At 42.1% G+C, this 22585-nt stretch overlaps 2 protein-coding genes and 2 non-coding genes across 4 annotated transcripts; 2 read left to right on the top strand and 2 right to left on the bottom strand.

The window, feature by feature from the left end:
• The first annotated feature begins 340 nt into the window (after window positions 1-340).
• Window positions 341-459, top strand: LOC131703341 (5S ribosomal RNA). The gene has a single exon (XR_009309807.1). It is a non-coding gene; the product is annotated as a 5S ribosomal RNA (ribosomal RNA).
• A 5336-nt stretch (window positions 460-5795) lies between these two features.
• Window positions 5796-12216, top strand: LOC131703089 (uncharacterized). The gene is made up of 6 exons (XM_059005954.1): window positions 5796-6150; window positions 6681-6689; window positions 7757-7784; window positions 8695-9108; window positions 10647-10805; window positions 11841-12216. Exons 1-6 carry the CDS (start codon window positions 5858-5860, stop codon window positions 12204-12206), a joined length of 1269 nt encoding a protein of 422 aa, XP_058861937.1. The 5' UTR covers window positions 5796-5857; the 3' UTR covers window positions 12207-12216.
• Window positions 10160-10903, bottom strand: LOC131702995 (histone H1-like). The gene has a single exon (XM_059005871.1). The coding sequence runs from the start codon at window positions 10829-10831 to the stop codon at window positions 10214-10216; it is 618 nt and encodes a 205-aa protein (XP_058861854.1). The 5' UTR covers window positions 10832-10903; the 3' UTR covers window positions 10160-10213.
• Window positions 12217-14852: 2636 nt separating the features above from the next.
• Window positions 14853-15057, bottom strand: LOC131703502 (small nucleolar RNA U3). Its single transcript, XR_009309944.1, has one exon. It is a non-coding gene; the product is annotated as a small nucleolar RNA U3 (small nucleolar RNA).
• Between the last annotated feature and the right edge of the window lie 7528 nt (window positions 15058-22585).

Below are 22585 nucleotides of genomic sequence, written 5' to 3'. Positions count from 1 at the left end.
GTGTGTGTGTCGTTTTATGGCCGTGCATATGCGTTTCTTATTTTTTATTTGTTCTTACCCCGTGGTCAGTTTTGGTGTCGTTTAAATTTGGTATTTAGGCTACTGAAAGAACAATACAGACGAAAATCTTGTTTGAAGTTTGTCCGACCACCTGCAATTATCGAAATAAATAAAGTAATATGTAAATATTGGAATGAATAAATAAATACGTATGGGAATAAATACATTTATGTCGATATTTATGAATTCATTCATTCATTTTAAGCAATGCTTTTTTTCCTCGTGTAGCAGTATTCCGGTATTAGTTACTATGAAACATACTAAACCACCACCGCTTTCCGCTTACGGCCATACCACCTTGAGAACGCCCGATCTCGTCTGATCTCGGAAGCTAAGCAAGGTCGGGCCTGGTTAGTACTTGGATGGGAGACCGCCTGGGAATACCAGGTGCTGTAAGCTTTTCTACCTACAGCTTGAAAGGGGGCGCTATTTCCCCACATATTTCGAATAATATTCTCACACTTGCTCCAACTAGAAAAAAAATTACATTTTATTTTAACATTTAACATGAAACATTAAAATAAGTAAATGATATGAACTCAATCCATCCTGCCCTTTTCCCATGTGTGTGTTCGAGTTTGTTAAAACATAAAAAATTACATAATTTTTCAGTTTGATAAATAGATATTGTTGTGGAATTACGTGATTTCAAAGACATTGAGATTCAATGTATTATCAGTATATCAGCCTATATATGTACAGTAAAATGGTACATGCATATTTAAATATGCTTTTCTATTTTCTAGCTGCCATGAAAACTTACTGGTGTTCCTTAAAAAGAAAAAGCAACAAATCCAACATTTGGAACAGACGGCATCTTGAGGAGAGAAGAAGAAAGTCAATAAGAAATGTAAGTGGTTTTACTATACGGTTGCAATTAAGGACAAATATTTTAACACATTGAAATGGTCTTTGTTATTGTTAACTTTTTCTTAACTCAAATTTTGAAAGATAAAAGTCAAACCATGAGGTAAAATATTACGAATTAACAAATTGTCTTAAGAATTGTATAATTGTTGATGTAGACCTGACTTGGAACCTTAAAAGTTTTGCTGAATGTATCGGACACTACTTCAAAAATTCCACATTGTATTGGACAGGATTAAGCAATATGAAAATGTCAGACGCATGGAGAGGTGTCATTCAATAGTTGAAATGCTTTGTAAAAGAAAATGTCAAAATGAAATTTGTTTATTGCTAATTTCTCCAGAAACTACAACGTCGTCTCCAAGTCCTGTCAACAGCTGAGAACAGTAGTTAGGCCCAGGCGATGGGCATCACCAGCATTTAAAGAGGTGAAGAAACACCTTGACTTACAATCCAAGCCGAGAAGCCCACAGGCAAAACCACCCAAAAATTGGGTCATACTTAATTAGAGAGCATCCTGAATTTGAATCAGCCTGGATTACTCGGGAGAACTGAGCAGTATTCACTCAAATATGTCATGATAACAAAAAACTCCAAGTCCCATAAGCAAGTTGATAACTCCTCAGCTCCAAGCTAGTGCCACTGGAAGCAAACCCTGCCACTTGTTTCTCTAGGTCTAACTCCGGACAATGCAAAATTGAAGAAACATGGCAGTTTGATTACAACATAATTTCTCATTTTTTGTTGACCCTTGCAAGGTCATAGGTCGAAGGAGAAATTAAAAAAAAAATAACAACCATAGTTTCTGCACTCAGCATGTCAGAAAAACCCCAGGTGATTTTTTCTAGTAAAATCTGCACTGGTTGAGTTGGTATTGAATGCCCCATATATTAACATGGTGTGCACCTCAAATAGATGGAAGATTGGGTGCTTTAGTCTTCTTTTTCTAACTTGGATTATAACTTATAATAATAAAAATGATGTTATCTCAATTTCAGACACATTTTTAAATGAGGAACTCAGAAGTCCCTGAATGAATTTTTATTTTTTATTCAGGATCAGCACATCAGCGTTATTAAAGTCAGTTTATTCTTCATTGTCTTGCCTCCTGTGTCATCCTTGTTACCCACCTGGTCTCCTTCATTCCTTATGTGTGCAGCAGCTCCCTGGCACACATGTCTCAACACTTATGGGCCAGTTCATTCTGAACAGGCAGATTTCTAATGCCCCTCCTAGAGAGCAGGAAAGCACTGAAAGGCTAAACATAAAACTACAGGAAGGATAATCTAACTGTACTGTGAGTCACCCAACCCTATCAAGTCCCACCTGTGTTCACAGCTCTGATCTCATAGAACTGTCTGTGACACTTATTGAAACAGAAGTGCAGCGCTTAGAACACATATACAAATAGAACTAATCCACTCTTCTATTAAACTGTGAACTTAGTGTTTGATTGAATCCCTCTCTGGAAACAGGCATCAGTGCCCTGCCAAGCTGTACACATGGCCATCACTCACACTGACCACAAGAGGGAGCCAGAGCACTACTGCTGCCCCATACTGTAACACAGTAATAAAACAATTGAAATAGGCAGCAGCAGTGAGCTCCCCAGTCAGCCCAGTTCTTCCATTGTTAACACAAGGCTCCTCACACCCAGTCATCTAAACACTCCAGTGTGGTCTGTGTCTGGAGGAAGGAGCTGCTCACCATGGTGTAGTTTACATGTATGTGTCACGGGTAGGGTGTCACGTTGGGTTTGGGAAGGACAAGGACCTTCATGGCCGAGAGGAAATAGAATTTGCCCCACGCGGCTTGGCAATTTTGAGTGAGTATTTAGGGCGCTGGCCTAAACCTTCTATGACGCTGGTTTGTGGACTGACCACGACCTGCGTTCCCTCTGCCTGCCGGTCGGGCTTGGTTACCTGCTGGTGTGCCCTGAGGGCGATGCCTTAGATCACCCAGTGGAGCTGTGGAGACTGGGACAGTTCGTGTGACAGTCCGAGTCTGTGGAGCTCATCAGTGGCTCGACCTACCCCATGCAGAGCCACAGGGAGGGAGCAATGCGGCCACCTGACTGGATGCCTCGCGTTCCTGGTGGGATCTTTGCAAAATCTCCTCCACTGCTCGCCCAAACGTATGACCTGGGGATATGGGCGCTTCAAGCAGCGCAGCCTTATCCGCATAAGGGACCCTGGCTTGAGAAAGCCATAGCTGTCTACGAGCCACCACTAAGCTAGGCTCCAGCCAAGGGCTTGCCCTTGGAGACCAGAGACTTGCAGCAGTGTGCTGGACAGGAGGCGCAGCTCCGGGGCCACAGGCCCGGGGAGTGGGGCTTCACGCAATACACCATCTAAATACGTGGTCAGCACACTAGCTGTATTAGCCAAGCGAGTTGCCTGCGCTTCTGCTGCGTAGGCTGCTTCAAATGTGTCTCCGTCACCCTGCATTGGGGGTTTGGGCACGCCGGGTCTTTAATAAGACCGCCCACCGGCGGGGTCTTAACCAGGGCTACAATGGTGGAGTCTACCAGGAGGCGAGCAATGTGGCCTGCTTCAGCACACTGAGTCCCGAGGCCGGGTGGTCCCAGGAGGAGCGTACCGACTCCAAAAAATCTGGGAAGGCCGGGAACCTCTGGGGGCGGGGAGCCAGTGCCTGCGTCCGGAAAACGGACCAGCGTGGTTCTGATGCTGGCGTCCATGGGAGCTGCAGGAAAGCTGCAGCACGTCCCACGAGTGCCGAAATGGAGCTGGACAGTGGGGTGTCAACATGGCTGTCCAGGGTATTCTGTTGAGAATGGTAATGGACAGAATCCACCTGTCAGGAACTTCAGTATTAAAGCGACCACACTCCAGGATAAATTACCCTGAGAGGGAATACCTGCATCATAAATATACAGTAAAATAGACTATACAATAAAAATAAACTCAAATACAATATATACTGTATACAGTATATACTTGTAATACAGTTTGCTATGATATAGAAAAAAGTGCTACACCATACAAACTCAGAGAAAAAAAATATCAGTGTTAATAGTATAAAATATATTCAGTATATGCTTTTTTCTATATTTTGTAGTTAAATACTTTCAAATGTATACAGCAAGATAATAGAAGCCAGGCAAATAACAATTTGTATGAAGTGCTTATTTATTCAGCACTGCCATTGTCAATGTTTCACTCCAACATAAAGATATATTGAAAAACAAATAGAAGCTTGTAGATAACTAAACTAAACTAATAATCCATTCTGGCAACAAACAATCACACACTGACTAACACCAGTCAGTGCAAGGAGGACACCTGTCTAAAGGTTCACTGTCATAATGAGGGTGCTTTTCATTTCTACTGGTTACATGGCTGAGCAAGACGCTTCACTTCCAAGCACACTTATGCTCGTTTTTGGACCAATCGAGAACCCAGTTCCCAAGACCTTTGCCTCAATTCCCTCCACTCCTATAGAAGCCCCTGTGTCAATTCCCAGCCGAACCTTCACACCTACAGGGCCTATTGATGCAGAGGCACTTGCCAGCTCGCCTCGGACCATTGCAGAAGCTCCCAAAGCACTGACTTCAGCACGTGCTGCTGCACTGCTGCCCTTGGCTTCTAATTGAATCTCACGGAATTCTACCTTGGTAGATTCAGCTTCCATTTCTATAAAACCTCCGATTTTAGGAATCGTCATGGCAGGGTGACTTCCAGGCACATGTTTGTCCAAGTGTAACCCAAATGGACTATATTTCAATGAAGCTGGTTTATTGTGGATCACAATGCCTTCTTCGTGTTGCATATTAACATATTTAATTGATACACTGCCTTCTTCGTCTGTAAAAAAAATAGATAGTTATTTATTTTTTTATCACATTTTTATTAGGTTTTAATGATAACAAACAAAATACACACAATAATGCATGCAAAATGTGGTCCAGTACATAGGGGGTTAACATAAGATGAGATAAAACAAATACATGAATACATCAATACATAATAGAATAAAATACAACTTAGGGAGTGAGGGCTCCCACACTTAAAATAAAAACATGAATTATGTGGACCGCAGATGGCCCAAACATGACTTAATGTTATCCTGACTTTCGAATAACATTCTCATAACGTTCTGAAACATCATTGTGTTCGCGGGGTTACTGTAAAATCTATTACTGACACCTTGTGGTCATGATACGCAACTGCACGTCATCACATTGCTTATCATTGAATTTCTGCAAGTGTTTCACGTGATTGTAGTTTCGTGTTGTTTGTATACTCTTGTATACAACAGCATTTATTTACTTTAACAACATAGAACAGCATAAACATTCTGCATGGACAGATGTGAACGCACAGTTTCGTTTTTCCAAAGCTGGTAAAGGATTTACTCGTGACTTAGGGCAGTACATGTGCTTATTAGAGTGACTGTATTTTGTTTATGACTGTAAGTCGCCCTGGATAAGGGCGTCTGCTAAGAAATAAATAAATAAATAAATAAATAAATAAATAAATAAATAAATAAATAATACTTACAGCGCATCGACTCCAACAACACGGGTGTAAAAGAAACCCATGAGTGTGTGTGTGTAAACATGTGTTTGCCTCTGCAGAAATGCAGAAGTACAACTGCAATACGCAGGGAAATGCATAACCATTATCTAAGAAAAAAATGTGAAACAACTTATTTGGAATTAGGTTAACAACGCAAATGTAGATGCATTTATTGAAATGTTCTTTAGTCAGCAACACTGTGCAGGGAATGCGAGTCAGCAGTTTGGTGGTTAACACGCGCTCACAGACACGGCTCAGTGGTGGGCGGGTCTAATGTTTCCGCGCTCTTCTTTGCTGGCTTCTTTTTCAATCAGGTCCGGTCTGCGTGTATGTATTAGAGCCTCAGCCCTCGTTTCAAGTATTGTATTATTTTCATAATACGGATCTACAGCATGTCTGGAAGAGGCAAAGGTGGTAAAGGACTCGGCAAAGGAGGCGCCAAGCGGCATCGCAAAGTGCTCCGTGATAACATCCAGGGCATCACCAAGCCCGCTATCCGCCGCCTGGCTCGCCGCGGAGGAGTGAAGCGAATCTCCGGGTTGATCTATGAAGAGACCCGCGGGGTGTTGAAGGTTTTCCTGGAGAATGTGATCCGGGATGCCGTCACCTACACTGAGCACGCCAAGAGAAAGACCGTCACCGCTATGGATGTGGTGTACGCTCTGAAGCGCCAGGGTCGCACTCTGTACGGATTCGGAGGTTAAGGATATTCATCGGCTGCATTTGAACACAAAGGCTCTTTTCAGAGCCACTCACAATATCAAGCACGAGTTTAAATCCGTTTACTAATCATTCACTTTCTACAACCTCAGGAGATGCTCTTTGGGTTCGGGTGTTAGTTATATATTTATGTATGTTGTTTATATATGTATCTGCGTAAACTCTGAATTCCAATGATGTGTGTATGTTTAATATGCGTTTTGGGAGTTATTTTGTTTTAAGAAAGTCTGCATTAATAAAGTACGGATAATGTATTAACGAGCTAATTTAATTAAGGTAGTATGTTGATGTAAACTAGGGAAAGAGGTATTGTTCTAAACTTGAACAGTCTTAAGCAAAAACACCGCTGCTTCACTTTAATATTAACAAACTGCTGATACCGCAGAACTAGCGGTGTGTTCACTGGAAACCCCTTCCAGCTCTCCTAACAGGAGGCTGCCTGTCACCGGGGGAATGCGCTGCTCAGATGCGCGGGATTATACAGCGGGGGTCGAGGCCGAGTGGGTTAGACGATGGACTGGGAATCCATTGGAGTCTCACCGCGCAGGTTCCAATCCTGCAGACAACGTGTAAATATTAATTTTGTATTATTCCGTGCCATTGTATATTCTCAATGAAACCATAGATAGGATGTCTATGAATGTTTTCATGTGGGCAAAAATCTGAGCCTGTGTTACTGAACCTCATCCCGAGGATACTCGAGTTAAAACAGGCACGGTGGTCTAAAAATCTTCAGCGATATTTCGTACTTTGGGGGGGAATGTTTTAATCAAACTGTTTTATAATGTAAATAAATTATTGGAACATATCATTTAAATTGGTATCATTGCAGATATAACTACCTTTACACAATGTAAACAAACTGGACAGTCAACAATATCGACTTTCTAGTTAACTGAAGTGCCCAGAACTCTAAACTGTAAACTAAAACCTAGGAATTATAACAACTCGAACACGACTGTAGGGCTGTGTGGTTTTAAACACTTCTAAACGGTTACATTTTGTTACAGCTGTCTTCCAATTTAAAAATGCGCGCCAAGAGGAAACAAGACAAACCGCAGCAGAACAGCGCCAAACCAGAAACAGCGGGCAGGGAATGATACCACCAATCAGAGGCATGCAGTAAGATTCTGCACGCCCTCATCCACTATGACGTCTTTTAACATTCTAACTAGTATTGCACCGTTCTGTCCAATCACGAATGAGCCGGTGTGTATAATAGCAGGAGAGCGGCCGCGCATTTATTGTTGTGATATTCTGAACTACAGTGAAGATGTCTGGAAGAGGAAAGACTGGCGGTAAAGCCCGTGCTAAAGCAAAGACTCGCTCCTCCAGGGCAGGACTGCAGTTCCCAGTCGGTCGTGTTCACAGGCTACTGCGGAAGGGAAACTATGCCCAGCGTGTGGGCGCTGGAGCCCCGGTCTATCTGGCCGCTGTGCTCGAGTACCTGACTGCTGAAATCCTGGAGCTGGCCGGGAACGCCGCCCGGGACAACAAGAAAACCAGAATCATCCCGCGTCACCTGCAGCTCGCTGTCCGCAACGACGAGGAACTCAACAAGCTGATGGGAGGCGTCACCATCGCCCAGGGCGGAGTGCTGCCCAACATCCAGGCCGTGCTGCTGCCCAAGAAAACCGAGAAGCCAGCCAAGAAATAAATCACTCGGACGCCGCTTTTACATCTTATAAACCCCCAAAGGCTCTTTTAAGAGCCGCCCACTTTTCTATAAAAGCGCATCGAATCGGTTTATTTTTATTGTCTGAAAAATACCGACTGGTGAGAATTGAAGCAATAAATAGTTAGTTTGTATTTGTGTGCGGCAGTGCAGCGCTGCCATGTCTGTTCAAACCCACGCCTCGCCTCAGCGCGTGTAGATCACGTTCCCACATTAATGCCACGTTCTTTACAAAGAGACAATCTGATACAATATCAATTGACTGCTTTACTTTGTTTTCGATCGAGCTACCTTGAAACATGCTTCCAGTTGGAAATCCACCCCCTCCCGCGTTTGTGTTTTATTGCGGGGATATGTATTTTCCGTGTTTTGTTTTTTGTTTGTTTGTTTTCAGTCTGATTATAGTTTTTGAATTGGTCTATTTTCTTTAGTGTTAAGGGTACATGCTTGGTTTATGTATTTTCTCTCGCCATAAATAACTATTGCTTGCCTATTGTTGAGCGTTTCTCCGTTACAATTTTGAACCCAGACTGCTTAATCTGAATGGAATGCATTTCTTATACTGGGGATAAGCAATGTTGTCCTGAATGACTGACTATACTGTATTTATTTAAAAAAAGGCGCCAACAGCTCCGAAACAATAACTGCTTAACAGAATGCGCGCGCGCAGAATTCAAATGTTCCAATCAATCATTGAGAGTCTGGAATATAGCCAATGAGGAACAGAGACCCGCCCTTCAGATCTCATAGCCTATCAGAGTAGCTCAGTTCCTATATAGTCTCTGGTATCGGCTGCTTGTTCCATTTACAGTTTTTTTTAATACTGTGTAGTAGAGTTTGAAAATGGCAAGAACTAAGCAGACTGCGCGTAAGTCCACCGGTGGAAAGGCGCCCAGGAAACAGCTTGCTACCAAGGCTGCTCGAAAGAGCGCCCCTGCTACCGGCGGCGTGAAGAAACCTCACCGTTACAGACCTGGCACTGTGGCTCTGAGGGAAATCCGCCGCTATCAGAAATCCACCGAGTTGTTGATCCGCAAACTGCCCTTCCAGCGGCTCGTCCGAGAAATCGCTCAGGATTTCAAGACCGACCTGCGCTTCCAGAGCTCCGCTGTGATGGCGCTGCAGGAGGCTAGCGAGGCTTACCTGGTCGGGCTCTTTGAGGACACCAACCTGTGTGCCATTCACGCCAAGAGAGTCACCATCATGCCCAAAGACATCCAGCTGGCCCGCCGAATCCGAGGAGAACGCGCTTAAACTGCAAAACCCTTAAAATACAGCGAAACTCAAAGGCTCTTCTAAGAGCCACCCACTTCTCTGAAAGTGTTATATTCCAATTTTAAATAAACAGCTGTAGTTTACACGGTAAGTGTTATATGTGTAAGTTTCGCAATTGGAACATGTTAACATTATATTATGAGCGCTTTTCGCTTTTCCTTCCCAACGTTGTGTTTCTTTTAAACCATCAAATCTATAGATGGAAAGAGAGGCTACATTTTAGGCCAAAATAAAAATCTGATATCAGATATAAAAAAATGCCTCGTTTATTATCGGCGGAATTTCGGGAGGTGAACCGGCTCGGACTCGCTCAGCTTGTTCGGTGTGTAACAGGAACAGCTTCGAGTCTTTTCTCAGAATCAGTTTGTTCTGTTTCTGTTCTAGCATCTTGGCTGACAGCGATGTGGGGATGATGGGGTTTGTGCTTGGTGATGTTTTTTCAGTCGACAAGTTCAAACCAGTATTTATATCATATGTAAAATAGCAACATTAATAAAATTGAGTCAAATACATAAAAACAATCTCGCTGTACAGTACAGACCATCGTAAATCGAGTCTGTTTATTGCAGATACAGCTGTCATTGATCTAATGTATAATGTGTACAATGTGATAGATTTTAATTGTAAGTCGCCCTGGTTAAGGGCGTCTGCTAAGAAATAATAATAAAAATAAAAGTATTGAACAATGTGACGTTTCCAAATCTAACACGAAATACTGTACAACTGCATTATGGCTTTTGATAGACTTTTACGACATCATTTCGTAGTTTATTTGATTACATGTCAAATAAAAGATCTAAATGAGGTTATTAATTATTTTAAAGGTGTTTCAATCATAGAATTCGAGATAATGCAACACCTTTGTCCACAGCTGTACCTGCGGGGCGGCGCCATGTTTCACCGTCTTGGACTGCTCGCCGAGGAGACCGGGCTGTTCCACCGAGAAAGCGGAACACGTTCCACGGCAGCACATTCCACACATCGCCCTGTGTTTACAAGGACAATCTGCTCTTTTAGAAAGATGTTTTGGCTCTGAAAAGAGCCTTTGGGTTCACTGTCGCATGGTCGCTTTAACTGATCACTTCTTTTTAGGAGGCGCCTTCTTCGCTGCGGGTTTAGCTGCCTTGGTCACCTTTTTAGGTTTGGGCGCTGCCTTCGCTTTCTTCGGGCTCTTCTTCACGACCTTTTTAGGCTTGGCAGCCGCTTTCTTCGGGCTCTTGGGCGCCTTCTTTACAGCTTTCGGTTTCTTCGCTTTCGTAGGAGTCTTCTTGGGTGTCGCTGCTTTCTTTGCCGAAACCTTTTTCGTTGTTTTCTTGACAACCGCTTTCTTTGCCGCTGGTTTCTTTGGAGCTGCCTTCTTCTTGGCCGCCTTCTCCTTGGCTTCAGCTGCTTTTTTGTTGAGCTTGAAGGAGCCCGAGGCGCCGGTGCCCTTGGTCTGTAGCAGGGTCTCCTTGGTCACCAGGCTCTTGAGGGCTCTATTGACGAGGGAGTTGTTCTTCTCCACATCGTAGCCGCCGGCCTGCAGGATCTTCTTGAGCGCCGCCACGGACAGCCCGCTGCGCTCCTTGGAGGCAGACTCAGCCTTGACGATGAGCTCCGACACGCTGGGACCCGATTTCTTGGGCTTTGCTGCGCTTTTCTTCTTGGGAGCTTTAGCCGGAGCAGGAGTGGCTGGTGCTGGAGCAGTTTCTGCCATTTCTAATATTTCAACACGGAGAAAACTCACACGTAATGCTGAACTGTTCTGCGAGTCACAGAATGCGAGCAGAAAGGCGGAGAGCGAAACTTATCCACACGATGAGAACCGTGTAGACTCAACTGACCCGCAGGCAACAGATTCATTATGAAAACGTCCTGTCTTGTGTTTTCACGCAGCACAAAATATACAATTTGATAATGAAATTGGAACAAATGTACACAAACAACCGGAGGTATCAAAACAGAAGGGTTGTGTTTACAATATAACGTATTCTTTAACCAGGACCATTACTGCATTTTTAATTGAGGTGACCAAAACTGCACTATCCTCCAGCGAAACCAAACTGCTCGCTCTGTACTTCGCTAGATTTTTTTTAATATAAGATGACAATTGTATTATTTAAAGTAACTGTATGATTGGTTTCACAAACGAGAAAGCTAGGCAAACACAACTTAAGTTTGAAGCGTGAAGTTTGTAAAACTGGACATTTAATCACCTTTATGTGCGGTGCGGTTAATACACTGCATCACGTTCTGACGGATCATCCCCTTGTAATCGATTGGGAGAATTACTTTGTTGAATTGTATTTCTCTTCACCCCTGACCCACACTTGTTGCAACAATGTAAGTACCCTGGCATCAGCACAGCATTCTCTGAGTAGTTTAAATATTTCATTAGTAGTGTATTTCATAGGCAATGCCACCTCTGCCTCCTGGTGAGGAAAAAAGGTTATTTTTCCACTGTGTGTTTGCCTGCAGAAATACATAACCATTATGTTGGAAAACAATGTGTAAAAACTTATTTGGAATCAGGTTAAAGGACATTTCTATAAATTCATTCACATTCGCGTTGTTAATCAGCAACACTATGCAGGGAATGCGAGTCAGCAGTTTGGTGGTTAACACGCGCTCACAGACACGGCTCAGTGGTGGGCGGGTCTAATGTTTCCGCGCTCTTCTTTGCTGGCTTCTTTTTCAATCAGGTCCGGTCTGCGTGTATGTATTAGAGCCTCAGCCCTCGTTTCAAGTATTGTATTATTTTCATAATACGGATCTACAGCATGTCTGGAAGAGGCAAAGGTGGTAAAGGACTCGGCAAAGGAGGCGCCAAGCGGCATCGCAAAGTGCTCCGTGATAACATCCAGGGCATCACCAAGCCCGCTATCCGCCGCCTGGCTCGCCGCGGAGGAGTGAAGAGAATTTCCGGGCTGATCTATGAAGAGACCCGTGGGGTGTTGAAGGTTTTCTTGGAGAATGTGATCCGGGATGCCGTCACCTACACTGAGCACGCCAAGAGAAAGACCGTCACCGCTATGGATGTGGTGTACGCTCTGAAGCGCCAGGGTCGCACTCTGTACGGATTCGGGGGTTAAAGATCTGGACACGAACACAAAGGCTCTTTTAAGAGCCGCCCACCTTTTCATTTAAAGAGTTTTCAATTCTGAAACAAGCTAAATTTTAGTACACCACTAAAATCTTCAAAAGAATAAAACCACATTTTTCAAAATGTTTTATACTGCTATCTCCCCAGTGTTTTCTTTGTTGTTCTAAAATGGCTATTTAGACCTATTTCACGCTGTGTAACGAGAGTATTTTAGGCTTAAACTTAAGTGTTGGATTTTTAACTCTTGACACAAATCCAGAAAAAAATAACATTAAAATAAGCATTTCAGTTAATAAATCAATAAAATCAATTAATTGAATGGAATTGTATTTTAAAAAGTGAACATTTTCAGTAATAATGAGAAAATACGAGCTCGGTTTTATCCGATTCCGTGCAGAATTAAAGTCAGATAAGAAATAAAACACTTTAAAAAAAAAAAAAAAGTCTTATCTAATTTTATTTTCAGTACATTTTGTAATCAGTATAATAAATTAAAAGCAGCAGATCCTGATTCAGCTTTGAGCTCCACGATGTCGTCTTTTCTGTATTTGAGTTGAAGTTTCGCCATTCAAGCTGCTGTGAAACAATCGAGACTCTGGGATGAGGAAGAAATCAAAGAGCATCAGCATTGATCGTGTGTTTCTACATTTAACGTGTTTAATGAGCACAAAAAGTGACGTGAGTTTGATTATTTATATTTCTATATTTAAGACGCATCGGGTGTGGATTTCAGTATTGCTGTATACCGAGTTCTTCATGTATTTAATAAATAAAAAACAAAAGACCTAAACTAACCGATCAAGAAAAAAGGCGCCGAATTCAAACCTGAACTCGAGAGAGAAAAAAAAAAAGATCTCAGCTCGCGGCAAAGTTACCACCCCCTCTGTTGCGTTTCCAGTAAACAACCAATCACATCGAAGTACTCCGTCACCCGGGAGCGTTGCTAGGTTACCAGGTCAAATTTCTCACTCTAAAGGGTTGTTTAGTAATAATTTGCATACAGACTCTATAAATACTGGGGCTCTGGGGGCTGGTTACTCATTCATATTTCAAAAATCATCAGAGAAGGATAATGCCAGAACCGAAAGCTGCACCCGCGCCGAAGAAAGGCTCCAAGAAGGCTGTTGCCAAGACCCAGCCTAAGGGAGGGAAGAAGCGCAGAAAGACCAGGAAAGAGAGCTACGCGATCTACGTGTACAAAGTGCTGAAGCAGGTCCACCCCGACACCGGCATCTCTTCCAAGGCGATGGGCATCATGAACTCGTTCGTCAACGACATTTTCGAGCGCATCGCCGGCGAGTCGTCCCGCCTGGCTCACTACAACAAGCGCTCCACCATCACTTCCCGGGAGATCCAGACAGCCGTGCGCCTCCTGCTGCCCGGAGAGCTGGCCAAGCACGCCGTGTCTGAGGGCACCAAGGCCGTCACCAAGTACACCAGCTCCAAGTAAACCGAGACCGCCCCCGCTCCGTCTTTACAACACAAAGGCTCTTCTGAGAGCCACCCAAATACCGCAAAAAGAGTACAATTCTCATTTCAGTTATCTGCACATTTTAAAATGGAAATGTTTAAAGTAAGGAGACTTACGTATTTATTTGGGAATGCATTTAGTTTTAGTTTCATAAACTTAAATGTTTATCGGGTTTTATGAATTGTATTTTTCTTGTAAAAATCGATTCGAATCTGTTTAATTTCGGCGGGAAAAATTAAATATGGATTGTTTCGACAAAACTGCGAATATTACAAGAAACATTACATTTGAGTTATAATAAGCGTTCTTAATTATTGAACAATCTGCTTTTGTTGGTATCTCATTTATTTCATGTATATCGCTGCCTCCACTGGCATGCATTCTGTTGTACTTTGCAATTCAAAGGTTTGGTTGTGCATTGTTTTAAACCGAGAGTAGAACCGAGGCAGGTTTAAATTTCATTGTTTACATTCATATATTATGTTTGTTTTTTTATTAACCCAGTGAAATACACCGCCCAACTATCAGTGTATTCATAAACCTTGATTTAAAAATAAAATAAAAAAATAACTGCTTGATAATGTTAGTTGTCCAGTTTGTTTACATGCTCTCCATTTGCAAGCAGCAGCGCTTGCTGGAGCATCTTGAGAAACGCAGCCGTCTGTTTAAGTGAGATAGAGAGGTCTCAATGACACGACACGTGATCTTCATTCTGTTTGCACCAAGATCACCTCGAACAACGAAATGGACCTGGATCAATAAGGAGATCGAGAGATTCGCCTGTAACAGAACTCCCATAGGCTATACTGCAGAACGTGTCTATTGCCATTGTGCCTTTTCTTTCTCCACTAGATGGCACTCTTCTCTCATTTGTAACGTCTTTATCTTTGGTTCATTAATAAAGAAACGGATGCCACTCTTCCTTGTAAGTGGGGATAAGCACAGGTTATTTTCAAATGTAATGTCTTTATTTAAGCTCATCTAGTCCTGCGTAGTGCAAATCACATTACTATATTTTTATATCAGTCAAGGCCTATTTAAAGTGATCTTAAATTGTTTTAACATTAGCATTGATCAATTTAAAATTTGCTTATTTATTTAAACAACTGAACAATTGTAGGCTTGATGGTTTAAGATTTTCTGCGTTTCTACCAGTATGAGATACGCACTCAAAATGTGTCCCCTTCCTTCAACAACCCCAGATTGAAGATTGAAGTGTCATCACTAGCAGCGAGCAGGTGCCCAAAAACAACACTCATTGTCAGCTCGGTGCTGAGAAGAAAACACTCCCACTCCTCCTGGTGGATACCGAGACCAATCCCTTCAAAACATGTTTCACTCTAGAAATGATCCTTGCAAATATAGTCTTCTCTTTTATTGGCAGACCGTCGCCCCCAGCTGGCAAGCTCTACTTCATATGATACAATGACTGGGCAACAACGAGGTGTTCCATTAACAATACAAACTAACTTGAGACAGCCAAGTCGTTAAAGCATACCTTAAGTTTGTCATGAGATACAAAAGCAAGTTTTGGCATTTTTGCATTGCCAATAATAAAAAAAAATCTATAGGACAATCTGAATTCATATCAATCTGTGATGTAGCCTATGAGAATCAGTGGCCCCATTCAAGGGGAATTAGCTCAAATGGTAGAGCGCTCGCTTCGCATGCGAGAAGTAGCGGGATCGATGCCCGCATTCTCCAAATAGTTTTAATGTATCTGCGTATTTAGTCCCAACACATTATGGAGATAAATACAAAGTGTGACAATTCTTTGTAACAGAGACTCCCGCCCTACATGTGTATTTTAAAGCACAGTCTGCTAATTTGTAATATTCCCCCGACTGAAAACTGCAGTGCGCCCTCCATCGTATGCCTTCCGAGAAGCACAAAGGGAGATTTTTTTTTAGCAATTGAAGTGTTTGTGTTAATTGATAATAAATATAAATGGTTTGAAGTTTGCTTTCATTTGTAACGTGTTTGTAATTAAATATGTTTGTGGTTCCCTTTTACCAATCATTGTACTGTATACTAACTATTGTTGTATGTCCATGATTTTGCTACATAGCTTCCTATATGGTCTAGTGGTTAGGATTCCTGGTTAACACCCAGGCGGCCCGGTTTCGACTCCCGGTAAGGGAACGTCTTTGTTATTGTCATTTTGTTACAGAACTAATGTGTGTAATGTGTTTTCATTATGATAATAAATCTACAGTTACTTGAAATATATATATATATACAGAATGATGCAAATGTATTTGACTCTATTCACATACCCTCACATTTCAAATCCTCTTGTTTCTAAGCGACAATGAATCTGGAATAACATTCTTAGGGTTCGTGTCATACGACTTTGTCTCATCAAAGCTGTTTCTGGTGACGTCCAGTGGATTATATTTGGAATCTTTGGTTCTGTCGTTAAGTATTTTCTCAAATAAGATGACAAATTAATAGCTCAGTTGGTTACAGTGAAAGTCAGCCCGGCTAGCTCAGTCGGTAAAGCATGAGACTCTTAATCTCAGGGTCGTGGGATCGAGCTCCATGGTGGGCATCCTTTTTAAATACAAATTGAAGATGTTTCTTCGAGGCAACGGAGCAATGTCTGATTCTGTTCACATTGTATACAGTATTGCAACAAAATTACTTATTGGTCATTGTCAAATAGCAATTGCTATTGTAAAATGCATGCATCGTTTATAGCTATAACGATACTGAAATAAATAATCTTACTTTTTTGGGTTGGCTTCAATCCGTTTCTTTTTTTACAATTGTCATTACATCTTTCATGGAGCAACAGTTGGTATGTGCGTAATAAACCCGATCGGGCCTTGATACAATAGACAACCCTAGTCTGTGCTGAAATAAATAATGCAGATTTTTACTGTAATGGCCGAGTTGTCTAAGGCGTCAGACTCAAGAACTCTGTGTTTCCAAAGAATTGTGTGTTCTGATATCCAAATGGAGATGTGGGTTTAAATCCCACTTCTGACAGTTTGATTTTTACTTATTTTTAAAAGGAATAAATGTGTTTATTTTACTATAAAAGATTGCTTCAAGGAAATCAACAGCTGATACCAAACTCTTGTCAGCACTCAATACCATTTTAGAAGTTGATTTGCTATTTGTTTGGTTTCCACACTGTTTAGCTGTTCTTTTCCCACCCAGCTGTTATATTAATCAGGAAGGCTATTTCCGCGGCCAGCACGAAGCGCCAGCAAACAGAAGAGCCTCAACAAAAGAGCCGGGAGTCTAGCTGTGGGAGTCCAGTGGGGGAGGGCTGCCTCGAGACGCTGTTCGAATAGATCCTAACCTAACAGCGCTCTGGATGATGCCATCTACTAGTCAGGTCTGTACCCTCCACCGCACCGCTCCCACTGTGCCTATTTGTCTTACCTGTCCTGCTATGACTGTCTCTCAATTCCCTGTTCTGTCCTCTCGTCCTCGTCCTCTGCCCTCTCTCCACTGCTGCTCCTCCAACCCCTCTAACCTCATCCCGCTGCCTCTCCCCCCTCCCGCACACTCTCTGGTGCACTCTGGAACTGTCACTCTTCTGCTAACAAAGCTGATTTCATCTCTGCCTTTGCCTCCCACCTCTCTCTCGATTTCCTTGCTCTCACTGAAACCTGGCTGTCCCCTGATGACACTGTAACTCCTGCTGCCCTGTCCTCTCTCTACGTCCTGTCCCATACCCCGCGTCTCCCTGGACAGGGAGGTGGGACTGGTATTCTCCTCTCACCCTCCTTACTCTTTTCGGTCCACTCCAACCTCTCCTCACTTGCCTTCAAACAACCCCCTATCACTCCCCTCCTTAAAAAACACCCTCGACCCCACCTCCCTCCAGAGCTACCATCCTGTCTCCCTCCTACCCTTCCTCTCCAAAACCCTCGAGCGGGCTGTACACCGCCAGCTCTCTGCTTTCCTGTCCAGCCACTCTCTGCTCAACCCTCTCCAATCTGGCTTCCGCTCTGCTCACTCCACTGAAACCGCCCTCCTGTCTGTCACCAACTCACTAAACTCTGCCTTAGCTGCCTCTCTGTCTTCTGTCCTAATTCTCCTCGACCTCTCTGCTGCCTTTGACACTGTCGATCACTCAATTCTACTATCCTCTCTCGCTGACCTGGGAATCTCTGGCAATGTTCTGGCCTGGTTCTCCCATAACTCTCCAACTGCACTTACCAAGTAATAAAAGGTTTAAACACAAAACAGGACAAGGCACTTCACGCCAAAATAAAGAGACAAACAAAACGGACTATACAGTGCACGGACAGACACACAAACAAACACGGTGAGTTTTAAATAAACAAGTATTGTGCTGGTCCTACCAGCACGTAATAGCAATTGATATTTTAAAGTTATTTCTCCTTCTCTCTCTCACCCGTTCTCCACTCTCGAACACCCAACCCTGAGTGAATGGTACGTGTCTCTATATATACTGTTGTGCTGGGATTGAATTACTAATTAATTTTTCACTTGAATCCCAGCACGTGAATTAATTCTGTGCAACCCCGTGCTCACATATTACATTTAACCAGCACGTGAAGTGATTTGTGCCCTCCTCGTGCCTAAATACAAATCTACCTTTTTAAATCACACGTGAAACACAGACCCGTTTATATCTCGTGTACCAATGACTATACACCAACATTAACACACGCATGCAACATACAACATATAACACACAAATGCACACAGGGGCAGGGCACATTGCCACAGACACTCACTTGCCGATTCTTCCTGAGCAACATATGAAGAATCCGACCCTTCCTCACCAACTACGCCACCCAGCTCCTGGTCCAGGCCCTGGTACTCTCCCGTCTAGACTACTGCAACTCCCTCCTGGCTGGCCTCCCTGCGTCCGCCACCTGTCCGCTCCAGCTCATCCAAAACTCTGCTGCTCACCTGGTGTTCTCTCTGCCTCGCTTCTCCTACGCAACCCCACTGCTCCGCTCACTCCAGTGGCTCCCAATCACCGCTCGCATCCAGTTCAAGACTCTTGTACTAGCCTACAGATGCCTTGACCAGACTGCACCCAGCTACCTCCAGACCCTCATCTCTCCCTACACCTCCACTCGACCTCTCCGCTCCTCCTGCACTAGAGGACTGGCTCTACCTCCTCTACACTCCCCTGCCTCCATAACTCGCTCCTTCTCCACCCTCGCCCTGCAGTGGTGGAATGACCTTCCTACAGATGTCAGGACTGCCCAGTCCCTGACCACCTTCCGGTGCCTCCTCAAGACTCACCTCTTCAGACAGCACCTGTAGAACTCCTCTGTTTTTCCCTCTGGACACTTATCACTCTTCCTTAAATGTGCTTTACTTGCTCTTATCTGCCCCCTATTTTACTACATCTAATCCTGTACTTGAGAGTACTCTAATCTGTCAAGTGTTATTTAAACTATAGTATTTTGTATTTAATTATATCCTGATGTAACTATCACTGACACTGTTATCTGCTTCGTTATTGAATTGTATTTTGTCATACTTGTACTTGCTTGAACCAAAGTCATTGTATTTATCTTGCTCTTAATTGTATTAATACTGTACTGTGATTCTTGAAATGTATTTTGGTTTACGACTATAAGTCGCCCTGGATGCAGCAGCAAAGGTCATTCAAAATGATCTAGACAGCATTCAGAACTGGACAGACACATGGCAAATGACATTTAATAGAGAAAAGTGTAAGGTACTGCACACAGGCAATACATTTCTCCCCCCTTCCTTTCTATATTGGTTAATTGTAGGCTCTAGTATTTTTTTTAAACATCACTGAGTCCCTTGTCCCTGTGCAACCACAATGTAGAAACATATAGAGAATGTATGTGAATGGACAATAAACATCACTGCTGTTTCTCTTAAAGCGTGTTTATTTATTTATAATACTGGAGCCTGTCTTAATACTGTATTACATTATGAATATGAATATAGCTGAATTATTAATTGTAGATAATACTTAGAATACCAGATACATATTTAGCATTAAAAAGAGCAGTGTGCTATACTGTAATGATGCTCCAGTCAGTCTGCCCGGACTGCACCAGAACCATCTTGAAAACACGAAGCCTCCAATAAGCTAATTTGTAAAAGTTAGTAAAGAGTTGCGCTAATATAATGAAGATAAATTTGAACTCCTAGCTGGAGCAACGAGAGAGGGCGAGAGGGCAGGGCAGAGAAGGAGGGGGAGACGCTGCTAGGCAACCGGCTCGTGAACATTCCACTCAGCTGAGCAGAGACCGTTAGGATTTAAAAATGCGAACGTTCCGAGCGGCGTTAGGCGCTTCGTTAAATTAACACACCGTTGCTGGCATTTTAATTTTGAAGATAACCATATTTTAAATACTTTACTTCAGTTCCAGACCGTTTTCCAACAAATTAAAAGAAGTGCATATTTATAATATGCATATTTGTTATGATAAAGACTAAACAAATGTTCTACAGTTTGGTGTATAATTTATTTATTTATTTAATGTTGTAGTATTTCTTTTTTAATATTGTCTTGTTTTCACAAAATAACATCCATACATTATCAGTTCATCTGCTAGAGTAATCAAATCACAAATATTACTCGTCAGTAATTCATACACAGACATGCTGTGGTAACTTCAAGAAGTTAAAATGTAAGGCTGGATTCAAGTTTAACCAGATAAATAAGTAAATACATTAATAACGACATGAAACAAAAATACGTTTTGGTAGCTCATACGTAGGCCTATTTAAATTACAAAATGCGACCTGTTTTAGAAATTGATTTATATACTACCTGCCATTTAAATCTAAATTATATTTAAAACTGTTTGAGGGGCAGACTAGTATAGATGATTTCTAAAATCCATTAATATGTACACCACATTAGCACTCAGAGAAACATAGAAATTGATAATTTGTAAATAATTAGCTGTGGGATTATAATCAGAATTATGGATCATGGATTTTTGATTAAAATACACCCACATGTATTTCTGTTTCATGTCGTAATTTATTTATTAATTTCATTTGTATCTCTTGCTGGTGCCACGGCTTGTCTCTGTATCAATTCACTGATATTTGAGGTTTTGTTTAGTACACACTAGCAGGTGATCTGATAATCTTATTGATGTTATTTTGTGAAAACAATAACACGTTAATACTGTGCTACAAAAAAATGACTCGCCGTGTTGTAACTTGTGCGGGTGATGTCATGGGTTGTCATGGCAGCGCCGATCATCACGGGAGGGGTTATCAGTGGTTGTCGGAGAAACGCTGGAGTTCCGCTGGCTTCTGAGGTATCCAACCCGAATATCTAAATCAATACAGTGACAACAAAGGAATGTGACATATAAACCTAATGACTACATTAATGAAGCAGTAATACACGACTGGGTGTGTGTGTTATCATGAGGTAATATCACCATGCCTTGGGTGCGTTGGGAGACACTAGACGAAGTCGAGTTCTTGAACCGCCCAGGAAGTGGTGATATATCTCATGATAACACACAGACCCTGGAGTGTATTATTGCTATTATTAAATGGGTCTAGGAGTGTGGTGTTGTTGACAAATGAAGACTTTAAACCTTATTTTAATAATTCACTGAGAGAAGTAGTTCTACAGTAACTAAAAATGGTTAGGTTAACAATTAAATATTTGATTTTAAACTGTTTTGTATAATATTTTCTTTTTCGGGGCTTCGCTAATAGTTTCTTGTTTAGGCTTTGTAGATATTGAAGTGGATCATTGTTTCAACGTGTATGTCTGGGTTTTGTCCAGTAGATGGCGCTGCTGCTGCTGCTGTGATGTTTTGTTTAGCAGAATGCAGTTCACGTACCGTGTTACAAACGGTACGGCGCTGCACAGAGCGGTACAAACTGTGCAATTAAAATCTCCGGTAGTACTACAGACGGGCCGCCGATAATCATCTCTGATTAACCCAACATCAATATAAATACAAACCCAGTCTGTTTCAAAGAGCACTCAGAGTGATGGCGCCGGAGAGTCTGATAGCAGGTTTAATAATATGAATGTGGCTGCTCGAGTTTTGCATCAAACTCAGTGTCCTCTATATAGTATAAACACATTACACAAGGGGTTGCCAGCGGGTGTAGTGAATTCAGTTCCAATATCTCAGCTCTCTCATAGATATGTTAATTCTCCTGTTTTACCGAACAGCTCAAAGAATGGAACTTCTGGTTCAGACTGCTGCGCGGATCTAAAGATTCCCCACATCGGGTGTACCGGTTTGTTACGGAACGTGTTTCGTAAAATGAGTTTATCCAGTAACAGACTATATAAACCAGTCAAAACAAACATGAAGAGAACATGTTGCCAAGTAGTGGTTTGTTTAACCAGTAACTCAAATTACTTAAAAAAAAAAAAAAAAAAAAAAAAAAACCACACACAACCTCATTTCTATAGTGTTAAAACTGAAGAAGTTAAACTAATACCTTACTTGGAGCTCTCACCAGGGACCACTTTCAGTAAAAGACGTATTAATCTCAGTGAACAAAATGAATACAAACTTGTATTCATAAAAAAAACCACCAAGCAATCAGACCATATAAATCTACACACTTTTTGTGATGCTAGAACAAGGTTTATATATATACATATATAAAGGAGTGTTGATAATTTCACCCTAAACTTGCATACTGAAAGCAGCATGTCAAAGCAAAAAGGAACATAAAAAGAGGGTTACAACTCAATGGAGAAGGAAAGTCTTTGCCCCCAGGTTCACTCAGTGAATTAATGAAGGGTCCTTGAATAACACTCCATATTGAGAATGGCCTGATCAGGAAACAAGCAAAGCATTCAATGCAGTAAGAGGAGAGAATCCCATTAACATGGCCATTCCGACACTCTATATAATCTATGTAGAATTAGTCAAGCACCCACCAAAAAAATAAAAACAACACACAATCCAAAAAAG

Source organism: Acipenser ruthenus, chromosome 32 (assembly GCF_902713425.1).
Source record: "Acipenser ruthenus chromosome 32, fAciRut3.2 maternal haplotype, whole genome shotgun sequence".
Classification (NCBI taxonomy): domain Eukaryota; kingdom Metazoa; phylum Chordata; class Actinopteri; order Acipenseriformes; family Acipenseridae; genus Acipenser; species Acipenser ruthenus.
The sequence above is the reverse complement of the archived record's forward strand: the minus strand, read 5'-3'. Positions and strand labels throughout refer to the sequence as shown.

Coding starts and splice junctions, on each gene's coding strand:
- LOC131703089 (XM_059005954.1), top strand. CDS start 5,858: ATGTCTGGAAGAGGCAAAGGTGGTAAAGGACTCGGCAAAGGAGGCGCC. Junction 7,785..8,694: donor ATCGCCCAGGGCGGAGTGCT/GCCCAACATCCA, acceptor ACTGTGTAGTAG/AGTTTGAAAATGGCAAGAAC. Junction 10,806..11,840: donor CTTTAGCCGGAGCAGGAGTG/GCTGGTGCTGGA, acceptor TGTATGTATTAG/AGCCTCAGCCCTCGTTTCAA.
- LOC131702995 (XM_059005871.1), bottom strand. CDS start 10,831: ATGGCAGAAACTGCTCCAGCACCAGCCACTCCTGCTCCGGCTAAAGCT.